The sequence below is a fragment of the Alexandromys fortis genome, unplaced genomic scaffold (assembly GCF_014885135.2).
Source record: "Alexandromys fortis isolate MF-2015 unplaced genomic scaffold, M_Fortis_MF-2015_v1.1 scaffold_413, whole genome shotgun sequence".
NCBI classification, from domain to species: domain Eukaryota; kingdom Metazoa; phylum Chordata; class Mammalia; order Rodentia; family Cricetidae; genus Alexandromys; species Alexandromys fortis.
In genome coordinates, this window is record NW_026068299.1 from 384,040 (window position 1) to 406,111 (window position 22,072).

Genomic DNA, 22,072 nt, shown 5'->3' on the forward strand with positions numbered 1-22,072 from the left:
ATTCACCATGTGGTTTGTCTCCACTTCCTGTTGTCTACTTGTTGCTATGGGATCTATAATACTATTATGAGAGGTGGAGCAAATGACAGATGTCAAGGTGTGAGAGCAAAGGCAACCCTTTAAGGACAATTTTTAAGCATCCAGGTGGTATAGGAGAGGTTCTAAGGACAGGCTGTCTGTTGTTTATCTTTCTTTTTTTTTTCAGGAATTCTGAGGCAAATGAAGTCTTGACTCATCCCATTTTAGAGACAAATGGAGACATAAAACAATTGCAGTAATTCAGATACCACCCATTTGGCACAAACAAGGTAGAATATGCAAGTGCTTAGAAGAAACTTCCTTAAGCGAATGTTGAAAGGTAGGAAAATAGAGTTTGCTGTGTAGGCTTAATATATTTCCCTTTTCCCCAAGCCTTGGAAACCAACTCTAGTTGTAAAATGGCATTATAATGTAGAGCACAGTAATTGATCATTTCTCCTGGAGCCCAAAACATAAAGAAGCCTGGCTCGGTTATAATAATGCTTCAATTTCTTTTCATCGAGTTATAAACATCATCACAACCCTTTTTCAGAACATTCATGAGGACTTTTTGACTAAAGTAGAGCTCATGTTATCTATTCTAACAGAGCTCTGAAATAAATGAGACACCACAGCACACTAAATAACTAAGTATGACTGACCTGAACTGAACTAGACTAAGCTGAACTGAGCTGAAAGGCGCCATTGAATGCGACAGCATCTGGGTTGTGAACGAGAACAAAACAGAACAGAAAGTTCTTTCAAAGCAGAGGCCAAACAATCTGTAATCCAGGAACAAAACCATGTAATTGAGCAACTCCATTTTTTTTTCAGTGAGAAAAAGCTGGAGAATGCTGGGGAGCCAGGAAAAGGAACACCTCCAATGAAAATCACTTGGGATTCCAGAGTCAAGAGTCCTGGAGTACCCCCATGCCAAGCAGAAATTGTAACTCTTCTTTAAACCAATGACTTTTAAAAAGATCATCTAGATCTGGAAACAGTACCAGAACTCATTCTACAGGCCACTGCAAGCATAAATGGACAGAATAGAGAACCATGATGACTTACAATGTAGAATAAATTGCAGTTTTTGGTCTGACTTTCCCCAAAACAGGCATTCTATGTGAGAGAAGAGCAGCGTGAGGTTGATTACTTCAGACTGGGCCCCCTTTAGATTCTCTCCTTTAGATGCTGGATGTCTCCAGCCTTGTGAAACATAAATACTTTGGTTAAATGGAGTTGACCCAAAATGCATGGCCTCTTTCTTGGTGTTGACTGTGGCTTTTCAACATCCTACAATTGGCACATGTGTTGTGCTACTCTCTAAATAAGAGTTAAAGGAGAGGTTTCACCTTTCCCTAAGGGTGATAATTCATTATAAGGATAAATTCCTGGAAATTGATATACCCATCCAACTAACGTGATTCGGTGTGTGCATGAGAAATAAAAGAAGGATAATCAATGTGCTGGTTTAAATGATAATGGGCCCCATAGGCTCACATATTTAAATACTTGATCTTCAATGGGTTGAACTGTTTGAGAAAGATAATGAGTTACGGCTTTCTTGGAAGAGGCATGTTACTGGGAGCAGGCTTTGAAATTCCAAAAACTCATGTCATTGCCAGTGTTCTCTTGCAGGTCAAGATGTGAGCTCTCAGTTGTTCCTGCCACCATGCTTTTGCCTTTCAACCCTCTGAAATTAAATGTGTACTTCTATAAGCTTCCTTTGCCATGGAGTTTTTTCATAGAAGTAGAAAAGTAACTAATATAATCAAAAAGATGTTTCATATATATGATATAAGTTTGAGAAAATTTCTCTGTAGCTAGATGAGAAATATCACAAATTATATCACTAAAGAAACAGAGTACTGGGGTCCTTGAATCTAGAAATTGCAATAGTCTGGGAAATAAGAGTCTCAGTGTTTAACAATAAGAGGGTCAAAGGTAACCCTCAAGTTCCAATGGAACCAGGTAACTACTAAACCTAATGACAATGGAATAAAAGGATGATGATGAAGGCCTGGAGAACATCATCCTCACCACTGAGGAACTCTGGGTTACTCTGGCAATCACAAGCAAGAAAATTCAATTTCCTATGGAATTGATTCGGGGAAGAGTACTCATTGTTAACTGTTTTTGCAGATAGTCATCCCCTCTGGTTTCACAACTGTCAATGGAGTGGAAGGCAGAGATGTTACCTTATTCTTCTTTTATCTTAATAATATTATTAAACTCTTATTTCCTGATTTCTAATTGTGCCTCATTCCCTGTTCCCTTACTAGGAAAAATTATTATGACCAAGCTCAGCATCATCTTAAGATCTGGATACTCAATAATCAAACTCTGTCTCCAGAGGGAAATTATAAACTTCTCTGGCCCTGATATGCATACCATCCTAGCAGGACATAACTGTAAAGTTCAAATTTAACTCTGAGATCCTTAGAAATTCCCTCATAAAGTAATAATATCCCACTAGTAAGCCAGGAAGAAATTATAACTTCCAACCGAACAACTACTAAGACAGGGACTATGGGATGACCCCCATCCTATCAGTTCTGAAACTCACAAGAGAATACTGATTAACTAAAGACTCGAAACCATCCTAGGAAGCTGTGGTTTTTATACTTCCCCTAGTGAAAAATCCACATGCTCTTTTTAGAAAATTTGTTGTTGGAGGGAGAAGTTGAGTGCCACATCTTGAACTTGCAGAGGTCTCGCCTCTGCGTCACAAACATTGGGATTAAAGGTGTGTACCACTACACCCAACTACTCTCTTTCTTTCTTTTTTATTTTAAGGACTTTAACCTTTAGCCTGCATATATTTTTTTTAACACACATTAAACCATTTAGAGGTTTCCTTCATCTTTGAATGAATCTTTACTGTATATCTCTCTCTTTTTCTGACCACATGAGTCTTTAATTTACTAAGGAATATGAATAGGATTAAAGCTGTGGCTTTGATGGCTGGATCCAGCCCATTCCTTACCTTTGTGAGATTCCAGGCTCATGGTGGAGGTACCAGCTGGAGCCATGTTTATTGCCACAGCTCTATGGTGTTTCAAAATTGTTTCAAGCTTGCCAACAAGCAAGCTGCAGCATTCTGCTCACAAACCACATTCAAATGCTCCGTAGTAAGACTGCCTGCCTGAAAGAGTCAGAGTTTGTACTGTCAGGATGGGCCAGAAAGCTGGCATTTTAAAACAGCATGGCTTTTTTTCCTGCTACAGCTAAAATCCAAACAGCATGCAGTCAGCTATTTGTCAATACCATTTATTTAAATACCATTTGAGTGTTTTGTGGCAGGACCTCTTTAAAGAGCTGCAGGGTTTTGCAGCTAAAGCTGAGTCAGGAAGCCTCTGTTAAATGAGAGCACTTGCTTGCCTCTAACAAGCAGAGCAGACCCGAGAAATTGCTACTACCAAGACAACATGCTTTACTCTATTCTTCCCCAAGCTTTCTCAGGCCTTCTGTGGGTACAGTTATCCACGGGGGCGCCATTCTGTAACATGGTGGCTTGCTGGTTGAGGTTTCTGTCCTACCTAGTTCCCACAGCAGGTAACCCCCAAAGAAATTACACAGAGATCTATATTAATTATAAACTGATTGGCCCATTAGCTCAGGCTCCTTACTAGCTCTTATAACTCATATTAGCCCATTATTCTAGTCTATGTTAGCCACATGGCTTGGTATCTTTTTCAGTGGGGGTAGGTCACATCTTGCTTCTTCTGTAATCTAGGCAGGACTCTGGAAAGTGTTTCCTTCTTCCCAGAATACTCCTGTTCTCAAGTATCCCATTTTCTTAAGCTCTCCTCAACCCTTCCCTTCTCCCTTCCTCTTCTCCTTCTCCCCTCATCTTCTCCTTCTCCCCTTCCCTCAAACCTCCGCCCCCATGCTTCCAAATTTTGTCAGGCAATCTTGTCTGCTTCAGTTTTCCAGGTGGATCTATATATGTTTTTCTTTGGGATCACCTTATTACTTAACTTCTCTAGGATCATGAACTATAGGTTCAATAGCCTTTGTTTATGGCTAGTATCTACTAATGAGTGAGTACATACCATATTCATATTTTTGGGTCTCGCTTATCTCACGCAGGATAGTGTTTTCTAGTTCCATCCATTTGCATGCAAATTTCAAGATGTCATTGTTTTTTACCATTGAGTACTACTCTAATGTGTAGATGTGTCACACCTTTATCCATTCTTCCATTGAGGGGCATCTAGGTTGTTTCCAGGTTCTGACTATTACAAATAATGCTGCTATGAACATAGTTGAATAAATTCTTTTGTAGTATGCTTGAGCATCTTTTGGGTATATTCCCAAGAGAGGTATTGCTGAATCCTGAGGTAGATTGACTCCCAATTTTCTGAGAAACCATCACACTGATTTCCAAAGTGTTTGCACAAGTTTGCTAAAAAAGTTGAACATGTCCTTAAGTATCTTTTGACCATTTGAAATTCTTCTGTTGAGAATTCTATGTTTAGTTCAGTAACCTGGGTTTTAATTGAGCTATTTAGAATTTTAATGTCTAACTTCTTGAGTTCTATATATATTTTGGAGATCAGTTCTTTGTCTGATGAGGGGTTGGTAAAGATTGTCTCCTATTCCATAGGTTGCCTTTTTGTCATATTGACAGTGTCCTTTGCTTCACAGAAGCTTTTCAGTTTCATGGGGTGGCATTTATTCATTGTTGCCCTTATTGTCTGTGCTACAGGGGTAATTCATAGGAAGTGGTCTCCTGTGCCCATATGTTGTAGACTATTTCCCACTTTCTCTTCTATCAGGTTTAGTGTGTTCAGATTGATATTGAGATCTTTAATCCATTTGGACTTGAGTTTTGTACATGGTGATAGATATGGATCTATTTTCATTCTTCTACAGGTTCACATCCAGTTATGCCAGCACCATTTGTGAAGATGCTTTCTTTTTTCCATTGTATAATTTTAGCTTCTTTGTCAAAAATTAGGTGTTCATAAGTTTCTGGATTAATATCTGGGTCTTGGATTCAATTTCATTGGTCAATGTCTCTGTTTTTATGCCAATACCAAACTGTTTTCATTAGTGTAGCTCTGTAATATAGCTTGATGTCATGAATGGTAATGCCTCTAGAAGTTCCTTCATTGTATAGGATTGTTTTGGCTATCCTGGTTTTTTTTTTTCAATATAAAGTTGATTATTGTTCTTTCAAGGTCTGTGAAGAACTTATGTTGGGAAATTGATGGAGATAGCATTGACTCTATAGACTGCCTTTGGTGGGACTGACATTTTTACTATGTTGATCCTTCCTATCATAGAGCATAGGAGATCTTTCCATTTTCTGGTATACTCTTCCATTTCTTTCTTCAAAAACTTAAACTTTCTTGGTTAATGTTACCCCAAGATACTTTATTCTATTATTTTAAATTTTATTTTATTTATTTATTGTTTTTATTTATTTTTTATTTATTTAAAATTTCCACTTCCTCCCATCCTCCCATTTCCCTTCCACTCCCCCCACTCACCCTTCCTCTCCCTTCATAAGAGAAGTCAGGGTGCCCTGCCTTGTGGGTAGTCCAAGGTCTCCCTCCATCCTAGGAAGGTGTGAATTCAAACAGACTAGGCTCCAAAAAAAGCCAGTACATGCAGTAGAATCAAAATCCAGTGTCATTATCATTGGCTTCTCAGTGCACCCTCATTGTCAGCCACATTCAGAGAGTCTGGTTTGATCGCATGCTCATTCAGACCCAGTCCAGCTGGCCTTGGTGAGCTCCCATTAGATAAGTCCCACCGTCTCTGTGGGTGGACACACCCCTCGCAGTCCTGACTTCCTTGCTCATGTTCTCCCTTCTTCTGCTCTTCATCTGTACCTTAGGAGCTCAGTCAAGTGCTCCAATGTGAGTCTCTGTCTCTATCTCCTCCATCGCCAGATGAAAGTTCTATGGTGATATGCAAGATATTCATCAGCGTGGCTGTGGGACATCTTGTCTAATTCCAATATCCCAGAGGATACCTATATGTTTTTCTTTGGGTTCACCTTCTTATTTAGCTTCTCTAGAGTCATGAACTATAGGCTCAATGTCCTTTGTTTATGGCTAGAATCCACTTATGAGTGAGTACATATCATATTCATCTTTTTGGGTCTGGGTTATCTCACTCAGTAAAGTGTTTTCTATTTCCATCCATTTGCATGTAAATTTCAAGATGTCATTGTTTTTTTGTTTTTTGTTTTTGTTTTTGTTTTTGTTTTTTACCACTGAGTAGAACTCTAAAGTGTATATTGCCACATCTTCTTTATCCATTCTTCTATTGAGGGGCACCTAGGTTGTTTCCAGGTTCTGGCTATTACAAATAGTGCTGCTATGAACATAGTTGAACAAATGCTTTTGTCATATGATAGTGCATTTCCATACCAATCTGTAACAGGGGCAAGGGGGCCTGCTTTTCATCCTGGCCACCCCACTAGCTTACACCCGAAATAATCACACAGAAATTGTATTAATTAAATTACTGCCTGGGCCATTAGCTCTAGACTCTTCTTGGTTAACTCTCACATCTTGATTAACCCATTTCTATTAAATCTGTGTATCACCACGTGCCTATTGCTTACCAGCAAGATTCTAACCAATGTCCATCTCAGGCCAGAGATTCGTGGTTTCTGCCTGACTCTGCTCTTCTTTCCAAAATTCTATTCTGTCTTCCCAGCCTACTTTTGCAACAGTAACTTCCCCTTTCTGGTCCCTACATGCAGTTGACTGACTTGTGTAAGGGAGAGCCTGAGAGTTTTCAGAAGCTCAGTTATCTTGCTCCATTTATCCAGTACTTTGTTTCTTGGGTCACTTTGTGTACTCTGTCATTCTTCAGTGTGCATATACCAAATCCAAAATAAGTGGGAAAAAAAACAAGTAAGAGAATAAATAAACTAAGACCTTGGGATAGAGTCATAATAAAAAGGCACCATAGGCCTGAGCAGAGGGGAAGACAGACTTAAGGGTGCATACTCAACAAAGAAGAGCAATGGAATGATCTAAGAAGAGACACTCAACATATTTGGAGAGGTCACATTTCACAGGAATTTTTCTTATTTTTATTAATATCATTTTTCCCAACCTGATAAGAGTTTGCCCTCTCTCTTCTCCTTCCACTCCTCTTCCTTTCTCTTCAGAAGAGGGCAGGCATCATATACCTATCTATCTAAAGGAAAAAGACATACACTATCTGAGAGCCGTGCTCTTTTTACTCCCAGTTCTTGTTCTCAAGTTCCAATTCTATTGCTCCAATTCTCTTGTTCCAATTCTCTCTAACTTCCTTGTTCACCTAGCTTTTATATACATATAAAAAGAACAACAAACTTAATTTAATAAAAAAGGTTACATGAACTTCTTCTCGGGATCAGAATGCATTCCTTGAGGCAACAATAATGAGCAGAGCCATTTATCACAACCACACATAAGTGGGGACATAGTGTTTGGCAACTTCCATGGGCAGTGGAATTGAAGGCATCCCAAACCTAAAAATGTGTTTCCTTATCCTGCATGCAGCCGCTGAGCACAAGGGCAGAAGCTTGTAACTTGTTCACTCACAGTTGTGAGTTAAGATCATTTTTTGTAGCCTTGACTATCAAGGCTGTGTGGCCAGACCATCTTTTGTACCCCTGGCTATCTGTGAAACTTTTCCCATGTGAATCTCTCTGGACTTGGCTAATTAGGTGTTGTTATTCTTGTCCTCCATATAAATTTTAGGACTTAAGCATAAACAGTTAGTTAGCTGAGCGTTGAATTTTGTATCATAAACTGAGGTTAGAAGTTTGTGTAGTGTGTTAATCGCTATGGAATTGAGTAGGGACTAGCTGCTGGTCTCTGTTATCATCTCTAGACCTGGCTAAAGAAACTGGCACAGCACTTTCAGGCCACTTCTGTGCCTAAAGGACTTTGATTCAACAAATAAGACACCTGCACCTCTGTCCTTGAGCATAATCTGTGAAAGTCTGACTTGCAGTCTGTTCATAGAGACATTCAATCTACTTTGAATTTGCTCTTGAGGTTTTCAATCAATTAATTGTATTTGACTTATCTTAGAACTAAGAAGAAATTGTTTGCTTTATGCCAGTTTGAGCCAGTGATAAAAAAAATGGGGGGGGCTAAGGGTCCAACAGTGCTCGTGGTTATAGATCTGGTTATGAAGCAATTATACAAACTAATGAGAAGTCATCTTTCTAACTATCCATAGATATATGTGCCCATAGATTGAGTTGTAACTGTGAGATTGTATGTACAAATTACATGAAAAGTCACAGTCTGGAGAAATTCCACAGTTGATTGTGAACATGTGCATTTACAGACAGAAGCAGTAAGTTTCCATAGTCAGTGGTGTCATAAGCCTTGCTTGAGTGAGGTTCTCTCCGCCACACAATTATACATCTGGTGGCTTGACATCTGAATTATCAATTGCCGTCTTCTATATTTGTGTCATGGTTCTCAACTTCTCATGACACCAAGGCACTAACGCTCACTGGAGGATATTCACTGGTTTTCGTTAAGCCATGGGAAGAGCATGGGAACAGCCCCCATTCTTCCTCCCTCAGACTATGATAATGATATACTTTATTTCAGTGTTAGAGGGAAGGTCAGCCAATCCAATGTTATGAAAGACTTTAATTTGGTATTCTAATTCCTCAAAAAAGAACCCAAACTACAACACCCAATATGGTGAGAATGGCTCACTGATGTCCTATATCCATGCCCCCCACCCCTACAAGGGTGCATGAGAGGCAATAGTGAATCCTTGGAAGAAAGGCAAAGACTTACAGAATGTAAGGATACTGGACACTTAGGGAAGTGTACATTCAGAAAACTATCCAACTCTAGTCTGAACATTGCCACCATTCTCAAGAGAACCACGTGCAAATTCCACATTCACTTCCATTGAACATGCTTCTCAGATGCTGCTTTCTGCCTCTGTTGATCTGTCTAGCCTGGATACATCATAGGAATCTCCTCACCCAATAAGCGATAATTTGTGTTTCACTCTTTCATTGAGCACATTTTGAAACCCACCCAGAGCTCAATATCTAACAGTGCTTTGTTGTATAAAATCATATTTTCTGGCTTCATATTAATACTTCAGCAATTCTCAGAGCAGAGAAACCAAAGCATAAAACAGGAGAAAAACAGATCTTTCCGCTGAGACTCATGAGCACATGTTACCCCACCCCATCCCATGCAACTCACTGTGAGAACCATGTGGAAACTTCTGCAATAGCAACTTCCTCTTCTCTGGTCCCGCATACAGAATTGCGTAACTCGGGTATAAGAGGCGAGCTAGGCTTCCCCTTCCCCCCATGCAACCTGCAGCAAGGGGGAAGTTGACCCAGCTGCTCATCAGCTGCCACTCAAGAGGGCCATCCCTACACCACACCTGGCAGCACAGTAGAGCTGGCCAGAGGAGATGGCGGTAGAACTGACAGAATGTGAATGTGGAAGATGTAGCCCCACCGCTCATCTGCCATGTGGTGGTGTGGGAAAGGGGCAGATGTGCCCCCCTCGCTGCCTGTGGCAAGAGGGAGAACTGGCCTTGAAGTAATGAGTAAATGAGAGCTGTCACTGCTCCTCAACAGTTATAGCACTCAGAAGAGCAGACCCCCACTTTGCATAGGCAACACTGTAGATATGGCTCTATTGGTGCTGATGTGGGCGAGCCAGCCCTGGAGGTGTGGAAGCTAAAGAATCAGCACTTCCTCATGTTCCTTGCATCATAAGGTGAACTAGCAAGGGCTTTGCTGGAGAGGCCACCCTGGTGGTGAGGATGGGGGAGATCTGTCGGTCTGACCAATCCTGCAACCACCCAGGACCAGAACCACAGCTATGAGTTGGCCAACCCCAATGTTCATCACATCTATGATATCCTGAGGTGCATGAAGGGGGTGGTCCTGCAGACATAAAGCTTCAGGATATCCAAAACACAGGGCAACAATATGATAACCAAGAGGAGTCCCAGTGAAGGACAAGTATGCATAGTGTGATAGAAACAATAAGCCTCAGCCAGACCAATGTCTCCTTGCAATGAACATTTGCAAGCAAAGATATATGGATGAAAGGATATATAGTGTGAGTCACTGTGACACATTACAATTCCTTGCTGAGATCTCTCTATGTGTGTGTGTCTCTCTCTGTCTCTCTCTGTCTCTCTCTCTCTCTCTCTCTCTCTCTCTCTCTCTCTCTTGCTCTTTTTTACTTTTCTCTTAAATTTTATTTTTGGTGGAGGTGGTATCATAAATGCAGAGGGCAGATCTGAAGGGATGGGGAGATGAATGGGACCAAGATACATGAGGTGAAACTCACAGAAAATAAATAAAAAGTAAAAAACACAGAGTAGAGTCCTGATACTTTCCAGGACACTAGTTATTTCTTTTCCATCAATCTATCCCTTTGTCTCTTGGTTCACTTTCTGTGTTCTCAATCCCTCCTCTCAAGGCAATCTCTTAATTGCTGAGACATGTCAGAGGTCAGTAAAGTTAAAATGATCTTATTATGTCCCCTATTTCACTTCTGATTATGTTAATTTTGATACTTTCTCTTTGGTTTTTGGTTAGTATGGATAAGAGTTTGTCTATCTTGATAATTTTCTCAAAGAACCAGCTTTTTTTTCATTGATTCTTTGTATTGTTTCCTTTGTTTCTAGTTTATTGATTTCAGTACTTAATTTGGTTATTTCATGTCATCTGCTCCTTCTGGGTGAGTCTCCTTCTTTTTGTTCTAGAGATTTCAGGTATGCTGTTAAGTCACTAGTGTGAGCTTTCTTCACTATCTTTATGTAGGTGCTTAGTGCTATGAACTTTCCTCTTAACACTGGTTTTATAATGTCCCATAGGTTTGGGTATGTTGTGCATTGATTTTCATTGAAATCTAGGAAGTCTTTCTTAATTTATTTCTTCCTTGACCCAGGGGTGATTCAATTAAGCACTGTTCCATTTCTATGAGTTTGTAGGCTTTCTGCAATTAGTATTGTAGTTGAATTCTAACTTTAAGCCATGGTGATTTGATAAAATAGAGGGAGTTGGTCCAATATATTTGTACCTGTTTAGATTTGCTTTGTTACCAAGTATGTTGTCAAATTTAGAGAAGGTTCCATGAGGTACTGAGAAGAAGATATATTCTTTTGTGTTTGGGTAAAATGTTCTATAGATGTCTGTTAAGTCCATTGAGTCATGACATCTGTTAGTTAGTTCTCTTATGTCTCTTTTAAGTTGCTTGTCTTGTTGACCTGTCAATAGGAGAGAGTGGAGTGTTGAAATCTCCTACTATTAGTGTGTGGGGTTTGATGTTTGATTTAAACTTTACTAAAGTTTGTTTTTTTTTACATACGTGGGTACTCTTGTATTTGAAGCATACATGTTCAGAATTGAGATTTTATCTGCCATTTTTTTTGAAAACAGTATGGCAGTTTCTCAGAAAATTGGGACTCAGTCTACCTCAAGACCCAGCAATATCACTCTTGAGCATATACCCAAAGGATGCAGACTCATACTACAAAGGCATTTGCTCAACTATGTTCATAGCAGCATTATCCTTAATAACCAGAGCCTGGAAACAACCTTGATTCCACTCAACCAAATAATGAATAAAGAAAATGTGGCACATTTATACAATGGAGTACTACTCAGCGGGAAAAAGAAACAGTGACATCTTGAAATTTGCAGGCAAATGAGTGGAACTACAAAACAATAAAAAATAAAAATAAAAAACATCCTTAGTGAAGTAACCAAGACACAGAAAACAAACACAGTATGTACTCACTCTTAAGTGGATATTGGACATAAAGCAAAGGATAATGAGTGTATTATCCGTGACCCCAGAGAAGCTAGGTAGTGAGGAGCATCCTAAGAGAGGTATAAATCGATTGATCTGGGAAGGTGAAATAGATAAGAACTCCTGAAAAAATTGGGAGTGGGAAATAAGAGTGGAGGACAGAAGGGGAGGAAAGGGGGAGAAGGGAAGGGGTGGAGAACTTGAGGGAATAGGATGGCCGAGATGAGAGAAGGACAGTGATGGAGAACAAAAACAGTGATATCTTGATTGAGAGGATGATTATGGGGCTAGAAAGAAACCTGGAACTAGGAAAATTCCCACAAAACTACAGGATGATCCCAGGTAAGACCCTAAGTGATAGTCGAGAGAGTACCTGAACTGGCCTTCCCTTGTAACCATATTGATGACTACCTTAATTGTCATCATAGAAACTTCATCCAACAACTGTTGGAGGCAGATGCAGAAATCCAGAGCTGGCACTGGGCTGAGCTCCCAAAGTCCAGTTGAAGAGAGAGAGGAGCAATAATGTGAGCAAAGGGGTCAAGACCAGGATGGGGATATCCACAGAAACAGCTGACCTGGGCTAATGAGAGTTCATTGATTCTTGACTGACAGCAGGGGAACCTGCAAAAGTCCAAACTAGGTCCTCTGAATGTGGATGACAGTTGTATTGTTGGGGCAGTCTGTGGGGCAACTGGCAGTTGGACCAGGATTTATTCTTAATGCTTGAACTGGCTTTTTGAAGCCCATTCTCTTTGAAGGGATACCTTACTCAATCTAAATATAGAGTGGGGAGAACTTAGTATTGCCTCAAAGTGATGTGCCAGAATTTGTTGACTCCCCACGGGAAGTCCCATCCTCTCTAAGGAGTGAATGGGTGGTGGGGTGGGTGAAAGGTGGGGGGAGTTGAAGGAGATAGAAAAGAAACTGGGTTTGCTATATAAAATGAAAAAAGATTGTTTTAAAAATAAATTTTTAAAAATGTAAAGAACATGAGCAAGGAAATTAGGACCGCAAGGGGTGTGCCCACCCACTGAGACAGTGGAGCTGATCTAATGGGAGCTCACCAAGGCCAGCTGGATGATGGAGCATGTGATCAAACCGGACTCCCTGAACATGGCTGACAAGGAGGGCTGACTGAGAAGCCAAGGACAATGGAACTGGGTTTTGATCCTACTGCATGTAATAACTTTGTGGAAACCTAGTCTGTTTGGATGCTCACCTTCCGTGTCCTGGATGGAGAGGGGAGGACCTTGGACTTCCCACAGGGCAGGGAACCCCGACTGCTCTTTGGACTGGAGAGGGAAGGGAACGGGGATGGGGGGAGTGGAAGGGAAATGGGAGGAGGGGAGGAGGTGGAAATTTTTAATTAAATAATAAAATAAAGAAAAAAATGATCTTATTTTCTCCCTAAGACAGAAACAATAAGGTTCCTCCTTCCTCTCAGCTTGGATTTCTTGAGATACATTCTGATTGTATAGTGAGTGATGAAGACCACAATTTCTGGGCTGAGTGGATCCTCTGTGGAATCCTTTTACATCAACCCTGCTTGTTCAAAACTCTGTGATTCAGAGTCTATTAGAATTCATGGCCTTGACCTTCTTTCCACAGTATCAAGGTATGATCTTCCAACCTCTGATAAAATCAGGATAGGATTAGGAATATCTTCATGAGAGTACATAAAAGGTGCCAACCAGCCTGTCCAATTTGGAAAAGATGTAGCCAAATGCTAGAAGAAAGTCTGAGAAGATAACTGGGCACTCCTGTGCTAAAAGTAATACATGTAACATAACCCATGTGAGGCCTTCATCATTTAACACTAAACCCAGACTAACACATGATAATAAAACAAAATGATGCTGGGTGGTGGTGGCACATGGCTTTAATCTCAGCATTCAGGAAGCAAAGGCAGGTGGGTCTCTATGAATTCAAGGCCAGCCTGGTCTTCAGACTAAGTTCCAGGACAATCAAAGTTACACAAAGAAACACTGTCTCAAAAAAGAATATCTCCCATAAACATAAGTACAAAGTCCTCAATAAATATCATTTATACAATACATAACAAAATCCCAGGAAATAACAGACCACACATAAGATGGAGGTCCCACAGGATCACATCACCTGTACAACTGTATCCATGTGATATTTTATGATGTCTACATAATGTTAAATATTCCCAAATACAACCATATCATGACATATTCTATTGTAAGTCATGAAAATTTAATCCAATGATGTGTGAAAATATTAATACATTGTGAATGAACAAAGTTTACCATTATATAAAGCTGGGTCAATGACGCAAAAGCCCATCAATATCACCCATCATTGCAACAAGTAAAAACAGAAATAAACATAATCAAGGAATGAAGGGAGATAAAGAAAGAACAGTTGTGAATGCCCCAAATCTGTATATGATAAATTCTCACGGTAAACTAAATATAGAGAACTTTCTCCATTGAATAACCTATTATATTAAGCAAAAGAGGTAGGATTATGAAGTACTTAGGAGACCTGAGCCTCTCTCTTGTACTTCATGTTATTTCTTGCATAATTTTCTCATCACAAAATTTCTTAAAGATCCTTTCCCTGCTATGGCAGAGTTCCCTGTGGTTTTCTTAATAAATTCTACAATTCCACTGCTCCATATTTGGTCAGAAATTAAGTATAAGTTACTTTGAAAGAAAGTTTATCTTACTCCTAAGAGTTAAGAATGAAAAAAAAAAAACTTCTCCCACTTCAGAATTAATAAAGCCTGCTTGATCTCTGCGCAGTATGGAGTGTTGCATTAGGAGCAGCGGGGCTGCGTCCCCGGCACCCAGCCGCCCGCATGGCTAGCTTATGCCCAGAAATAATTACACGGAAACTGTATTCTATTAAACACTGCCTGGCCCGGCTAGTTCCAGCTTCTTATTGGCTAGCTCTTACATATTGTTCTAACCCATTTCTAATATTCTATGTAGCCCATGAGCTGGCTTACCAGGGAGGATCTTAACCTGCATCTGTCTGGAGTGGGAGAATCATGGCAACTCTCCACTCAGCTTCTTTCTCCCAGCATCCTATTCTGTTTACTCCGCCTACCTAAGGGTTGGCCTATCAAATGGGCCTAGACAGTTTCTTTATTAATAAGAAATCACTCCCACATCAATGGAGTATAGAATGATGAAAACTGGGAATCAACCTACCTCAAAACCAACTATGTATTTGGGAATATGCCCAAAGAATGTCAATCATACTATAGGACATTTACTCATGTTCAAAACAGCATTGTTCATAATAGTGAGAACCTGGACACAACCTAGATGCCCTTCAACTGAAGAATGGATAAAGAAAATGTGGTACATTTATACAATTGAGTACTACTCAGTGGTAAAAAAATGACATTTTGAAATTTGCATGCAATTGGATGGAACTAAAAAAGACCATCCTGAGTGAAGAAACCCAGACCCAAAAAGATAGCACAGTATGTACTCACTAGTAAGTGAATATTAGACATAAAGGAAAGGATAATGAGCCTATAGTTCATGAACTCAGAGAATATAGGTAATGAGGTCATAAGAAAAGCACATATGGATCCCCCTAGGAAGGGGAAGTAGATAAGATCTCCTGAGAAAATTGAAAAAGTGGAAGTTGTGGGAGAAGGGGAAAAAGAAAGGGAAAGGAGAACTTGGGGGGAAAGGATGGTCAAGATAGGGGAAGGACAGAGATGAGAGCAATAAAAGAGATATCTTAATTGAGGGACACATTATGGGGCTAGCAAGAAACCAGGCACTAGAAAAATTCACAAATTTCTACAAGAATGACCCCAGCTAAGACTCTAAGCAATTATAGAAAGGGTGCCTGAACTGGCCTTGCCCTGTAGTCAGACTGATGACTATCTTAAATGTCATCATAAAACCTTGATCCAGCAACTGATGGAAGCAGATGCAACGATTCACAGTAGAACACTGAGTTGAGTTCCCAAAATTCAGTCGAAGAGAAGGAGGAATGATAATATGGAGAAAAAGGTCAAGACCATGATGGGGATATCCACTGATTCAGCTTACCTGAGCTAATTCTGACCTTACAGCTGGGAACCAGCATAGGCCCTCTGAATGTGAGTGACAGTTGTATGCTTGGGGAAAACTGGGGTCACTAGCAGTGAGACCAGGATTCATCCCTACTGCTTGTGCTACATTTTTAGAACCTATTCTATTTGGAGGGATACCTTGATCACCCTAGATGTAGTGGGGAGCGCCTTGGTCCTGCCTCAAAGCAATGTGCTGGACTTTGTTGACTTCCCATGGGAAACCGTACCCTCTTTGAAGAGTCGATAGGAAGAGTGGTTGGGTGAAATGTGGAGGGTGGTAGAGGAGGGGAGGGATGGGAACTGGGATTGGTAGGTAACATGAAAAAAAGGTAGTTTAAAAATATATATCAATTTATTTAAAAAAAACTTTAAGAAATGACCAGTCTGTGTTCTTTTTTTTAAAATATTTATTTATTTATTTATTATGTATACAATATTCTGTCTGTGTATGCCTGATGGCCAGAAGAGGGCGCCAGACCTCTTTACAGATGGTTGTGAGCCACCATGTGGTTGCTGGGAATTGAACTCAGGACCTTTGGAAGAGCAGGCAATGCTCTTAACCACTGAGACATCTCTCCAGCCCCCCAGTCTGTGTTCTGTATTATATATTAAGTCAAATAAAAATTAATTGTGTGATAAGGAAAGGAAAAAATTTATCTTTTTATCCTTGGATTTCTCTTAGAAGGTGGTTATAGTAGGAAAGCCACTCAGCTGCTCAGCCCTGAAATAATCACACAGAAACAATATTAATTTCAATACTGTTTGACCAATAGCTTAAGCATATTTCTATCTAATTTATATATTAAATTAACCCATCTTCATTAATCTGTGTATTGCCATGAGGCTGTGGCTTACCAGATAAAGTTTTGGCAGGATTACATAGCTTTTCTTGACTCTGCTTTCTTTCTCCCAGCATTCAGTATAGTTTTACTCTGCCCTATCAACAGGCCAAGGTAGTTTCTTTATTCATTAACCAATAAAAGAAACACATAGACAGAAGACCTCCTACACCAGGTAGTTATTTGTAGAAAAATTGATAGCAAAAAAAAAATGCAAGCCTCATTTGAACACTAAAGTCAATAATAAAATGGTCCATCAAATTGTTATTGTGTGGAAATTTCCTTTGATGTGAATCCTGATTCTGTCATTTTTTAAGTAAAATATTCTCTATCTCTAGAAGTTTCACTTACTTTAGTTCAAAGAACAGAAATGAGAGCTTCTGAAGATCAAGTTCCCCTCTCATATACTGTCATAAATCTGCAGGTAAATAGTCTAGTAATCTAGCCACAAGTGAACAAAACGAAACTTCTTGAGTTACTTCTGAATTAACCCATATTATACTATATAATCCTATTTTGCTAGGGCAATAGTTTTTTGCAGGGGTATGGAGAGTTTATTTAGTGAGTACTGGGAAGGGAACGGAGGACAAGGAGTATGAGGGCAAGAAGAGAGAAAGAAAGACAGTAATAGAGGACAGAGGGGGGAGAGGAGAAAAATAAGGGAAGGGGTAAGAGACAGAAAGCTGCCTCTTCAGAAGAATGGAGGTGAAGAGAAACAGAAGAGAGTGGAGGCCAGCTTACCTGGAGAAGAGAGAGATTGGGAATGAGTGGAGCTTGTCCCTTAAAGGGACAGAGTGCTGATTGAGAAGGCTAGGAAAATTATAACCTTGCTTACATACAATATATCTTGTTTTTAGATAATGTCATGCATACATACAGTATATTTTGTTTTTGAAAAGGACCTGCAGACATACATTTTGTTTGTTCAGAATGTCATGCATGCATACAATATATTTGGATCACCTTCACTTCCCATTATTTCTCCTAAATCCCAGATCCACCCTCAATCCCCTCCCAACTTCACATCCTCTTCAAAATATTTTTTAATTTATGTATACAAATGTCTTATCAGTATGTATGTATGTATGTATGTATGTGCACCACGTGAATGCCTGGTACCCATAAAGTACAGAAGTGGATATTGAATCTCCTGGAACTGGAGTCATGGATGGTTATAAGTTACCATGTTGGTGCTGAGAATTAAACCTTGGTCTCTGGAAGAACATCCTGTGTTCTAAAATGCTGAGCCATCTTTTCAATCCTCGCCTCTTTCAAAAAAAATTCACCAAGACTAATTTGTACATGGCTGGGCCAATAGTTTTTTGCTAGGTAGATAGTTCTATGTTAGTAGGGTTAGAGATTATTGGAGCTAGACTGTGCCCTCAGAATCTACAACTAGTTTTTAAAAAGGATCAAAATTTCTGGACTATAATACTGGTCAGAGAATAGTAGCCAGTTCATATCTCTGATGCTGGAAGGAAACATGACAATCTGAACTATCTGTAAAGTCAGTAATTGATTACTCTCTAAATCTAGGCTTAGTGTAGGCTTGTTAAAAAAATTTTGAGGTCATAATATAGCTATATCCTTTCTTCCTTCCCTTTTTTCTTTCAAATTCTCTATGTTCAACTCTTTACTCTCTTTCAAATCATGACCTATTTTTTAGATGTTCACACACAAACACAAAATACATAAATGCACACACACATATACATATATAAACCATTAGGTCTATATAATGTCCTTTTTAGATGTTCAGGGCTTTTTGATTTGCTCTTCTGTAAAAAAACATTCCAATGGCCTCTCAATTTCCTGAGAAGGAAAAAGCCTTCAAGGAGGAGCTTACTGTTGTGGAAGTGTTAGAAAAAAATATTTCTTGTTTTTTACTGCTTTGGAAAAATTTCAAAGTTATCAAAAAAGTTCACATTTATAAATTTCTAAAAGAGAGAAACAATATGCAAGTATAACAAGGAAAATAGAGTAGAAACACCCAAGGAGGCATTGAAGTGGGGTAGGGTATGGTGGATATCCCTGTTGCTGATTCTGTATGCCCTCTCATTTCCTTCCAGGCTAAAAGTTCTCTGGGATAGACAATAAGTGAAAAGTTAAGTTCAGAAATGTTAGGTCAGAGACTGTAAGAACCATGGGTCGCTAGTGTGTAATGTGATATATGAAGAAGATCCTTGAGACTCATAACATATGCAGGTCTAGAGTGCACAGCACTCACAGAGAATTCTGTCTGGTCAGACTGAGCTATGTTTTGGGGTCTTAGACATGTTGGGATTTCAACATAAGGAGAGAACTATTCAGGTTCTGTGATTAGCAGAGCAGTATTATTTGATTTTCTGAGATCAGGATTGTGACAAAGAGTTCTCCTGGTGTAGGATGGGGGAGGGTTTGCCCTTATTCTGACCTGAGATTTAATCATGAATGAAATATGAATATTTTGTCTCCTTATTTTCTCTGACCTATTTCTTTTATTCCATTCCCTATCTCCATCTCTCTTGCTTTTTGAAAGTCACATCCATTGCAACACCTGTAACCTCTTCGGGACTCTTCACAAAGTATGTGAAAATTTTGGGTTTCTGGTTAAATGTGGTGAGCTCTTTGTATGCAGGCAAGAAGTCCAGTAAGTAACTGGAGCAGACAACTTGGGGAAATGGACATGTGACCCTGAGTTTCTGTAATAGCCCCTATGGGGAAGCTAAAAGATTCTGAAGAAATCAACCTAAGAGAAACCAACAGAGGACTGGAGGACAAGGCACTGGGAGAATTCCCATCTAACTTCAAGGAATAGAATGGTTCCATCATTGATAATGCCCAAGGAATACAAGAGGGTAAGGTTCTTACAGAAGACAGTGACTACTAGGCAGATCTTGAGGAATGTGACATTGGGGTTGAGGTGGTATTGCCAAATAATCTGCCAACTCCCATTCTTCCCTTGAAGTGCTACTGAACTTAACACTCTGGTAATCTTACTTGGGAGCCAGAAACACTGCTTAGCAAACCATTGCCTTGACAGCAGGACTCCTGGCATATAGTTTGGAGTCTCGATAAATGATTCATTGATGGAGTTGACTCACCTGATATGTGTACTTCCAGGGGGTCACTAGGCATAGACAACTTTTGTGGATCTCTTTTGTAGAAGCCATAACATCTGAATGTCCCCATATTCCTGGAGGTCATAGGACCCAAAGAAAACATAGCTTGTAAATGCCCAGTGAAAATATAGTGTGAGTCCAGGGTTCTGGAGAACTTGGGTTCTCCTTCCTTGATCAAAATAAACCCATCGTATTTCTGCCATGAGATACATTGAAGGGTCACATTCCCTCCTGCATTCACAACGTGGCTGTCAAGGGCTGACAATCTGGGTTTGCTGTAGGGATCTCCTAGAAGAGATGGAGAGAATATGTTAATGGACATCTCAGTAAGATGTGAGATGTAAGGGGAACACTCTTTTCCTATGATTAGAGCCTGAAACTTGAGGTCCTAAATATAACCTTCTGTAACACCACCAGCTGCAGGAAGGTCACTGTGCTCTGGTAAATCTTCAAGGTTTTTTATAATAACAGCTTATAACCCTCAATGATACTATTTGATCGAGGAACAAAGTCTAGTTCCTAAACTCTAGTGGAGTTTGTTTATGCCAGAGATTGGGGCATCTCTTTTCATATATATGGTACTTGTGAGCCCTTGATGTCTCCGCACATTAGACAGTCATCTTCATATCTCTGAGGACCACAAAGCTTGGCTGAACCTGAAGATAGCTTGGGGATGGACCCTTGCAAGGAAATCAGAGGTTCAATCCTAGATCCCCCCACACACAGATCTCATTGTTCAGTCTCAGCACCCACCTGGTTTCTGCAGCACTAGCTCATCTTTGCTGTTCTCCATTCCATTGCTCAGCTTTTAGCTAGCCCCTGCTTTCAAGTGAGGTGCAAAGATCTGAGACAGCAGAGAACACTCACCTGCCAACACTGGAGACCTGAATCCCAGAGTCAGTCCTGAAAGAGAGTTCCCTGTGAGTTTTATCCCTCACTGAGCAGACTCTCCCATGCCAAGAGCCCCTGAGTTTTCTGGGATTTCCAGAAGTCCAGTCAGTGCTGGGCTATACACCCAATCAAGTTCCAAACAATACAATCTCCTTCCCCTCTTCATATCTCACCCAGACAGAGCATGGCTATGGCAGTGAAAATCATGGTATCTCTTCTCAGTAACTCCAACTGTGCTTATGAAGGTGGTTGAGTTTGGGAAACTGAGCATTTCCAATCAGTTTGTTGAAAAGTCACATCCACACAGAAAAGGGAAATGAGAGCAACTATCATTTATTTTGCTAGTAATTTGACTTGGACAGACTCCAGATTCTGTAATCACTTCTCACAGAAATTTCACTTCCCCCAATACTACTCAACATATGCTTGGTGTGTTCTCAATCGTAGCTACCAACATAACTGGAGCCTCCCTTGTTTTATTGGCCCCTTCCAGTGGAGGAGGACTGATGGAAGGTCATTGCCCTGCACAGTTGCATCATGTGCTTTCCTTCAGGCTTTCCATCCATTTGTGTGCTCACTGCTGTGAGGTCTTCATCATGGACATTCATCTAACCAGCTTGGGAATACTTCATAAATATTCAGGTTTGTGATATAGGCAGACACCAACAGAAAAAAAAAACAGTAAGCCACTCACTGTGGCTCATGTAGAGTTTTATCTTGGGGATGGGCAGAGAAGAGAACACACAAAAATGGGATAGGAAATACAGCTGTTCTCTTGGTTCTGAGTATGGGTTTCCTCCTAAGAGCAGCCTCCTGCTTGTAATTCCCTCTTTTCTTAGCAATATCATCAGTTTCCATCTCTATAGGAAAACCCTTCAGAGTTCATCTTGACTCCTCTCTGTTTTGTTTTGTGGGGCAGAATTCTTCTTGATAGAATCAGGGCTGTTATCTTTTCATGTCTATATGTCATTCACTTCCCATGCCAGGTTGAATACTAGCATATTATGTTTGAGATTTTTCATGTGGAGCCTCCTGTGAGTACTTCGCTCCTTAGATTGTCCATGGTATTATGGTGACTTAGACATTCAGAAGTTCAAACAACTCAGTTCACTCAAGTTTAGCCTGGTATTGGCATAAGAACAGACAGGAAGACCAATGGAACCAAATAGAAGATTTGGATATTAATCCACACACCTTCGAACACCTGATTTTTGACAAAGAAGCAAGAAAAATCAAATAGAAAAAAGAAAGCATATTTAACAAGTGGTGCTAGCATAACTGGATATCAACATGTAAAAGAATGAAAATAGACCCATATCTATCACCACGCACAAAACTCAAGTCCCCCAAAATAAAGCCAGCCACACTGAACCT

General features: G+C 40.0%; 1 protein-coding gene across 1 annotated transcript; it reads right to left on the bottom strand.

The window, feature by feature from the left end:
- Window positions 1-9,397: 9,397 nt before the first annotated feature.
- Window positions 9,398-20,991, bottom strand: LOC126494981 (leukocyte immunoglobulin-like receptor subfamily A member 6). Its single transcript, XM_050132568.1, has 4 exons — window positions 20,872-20,991; window positions 20,675-20,710; window positions 19,790-20,095; window positions 9,398-9,540 (listed from the first exon to the last, which is right to left on the bottom strand). Exons 1-4 carry the CDS (start codon window positions 20,903-20,905, stop codon window positions 9,398-9,400), a joined length of 519 nt encoding a protein of 172 aa, XP_049988525.1. The 5' UTR covers window positions 20,906-20,991.
- Window positions 20,992-22,072: the final 1,081 nt, after the last annotated feature.

Bases quoted from the DNA above. Each gene is read 5' to 3' on its own strand.
- LOC126494981 (XM_050132568.1), bottom strand. From the start codon at position 20,905: ATGATTTTCACTGCCATAGCCATGCTCTGTCTGG. The intron at 20,711-20,871 runs GTGAGATATGAA...ACTCTCTTTCAG, and splicing joins CATAGCCATGCTCTGTCTGG to GACTGACTCTGGGATTCAGG. The intron at 20,096-20,674 runs GTGAGTGTTCTC...CATCTCTTCTAG, and splicing joins CAGGTCTCCAGTGTTGGCAG to GAGATCCCTACAGCAAACCC.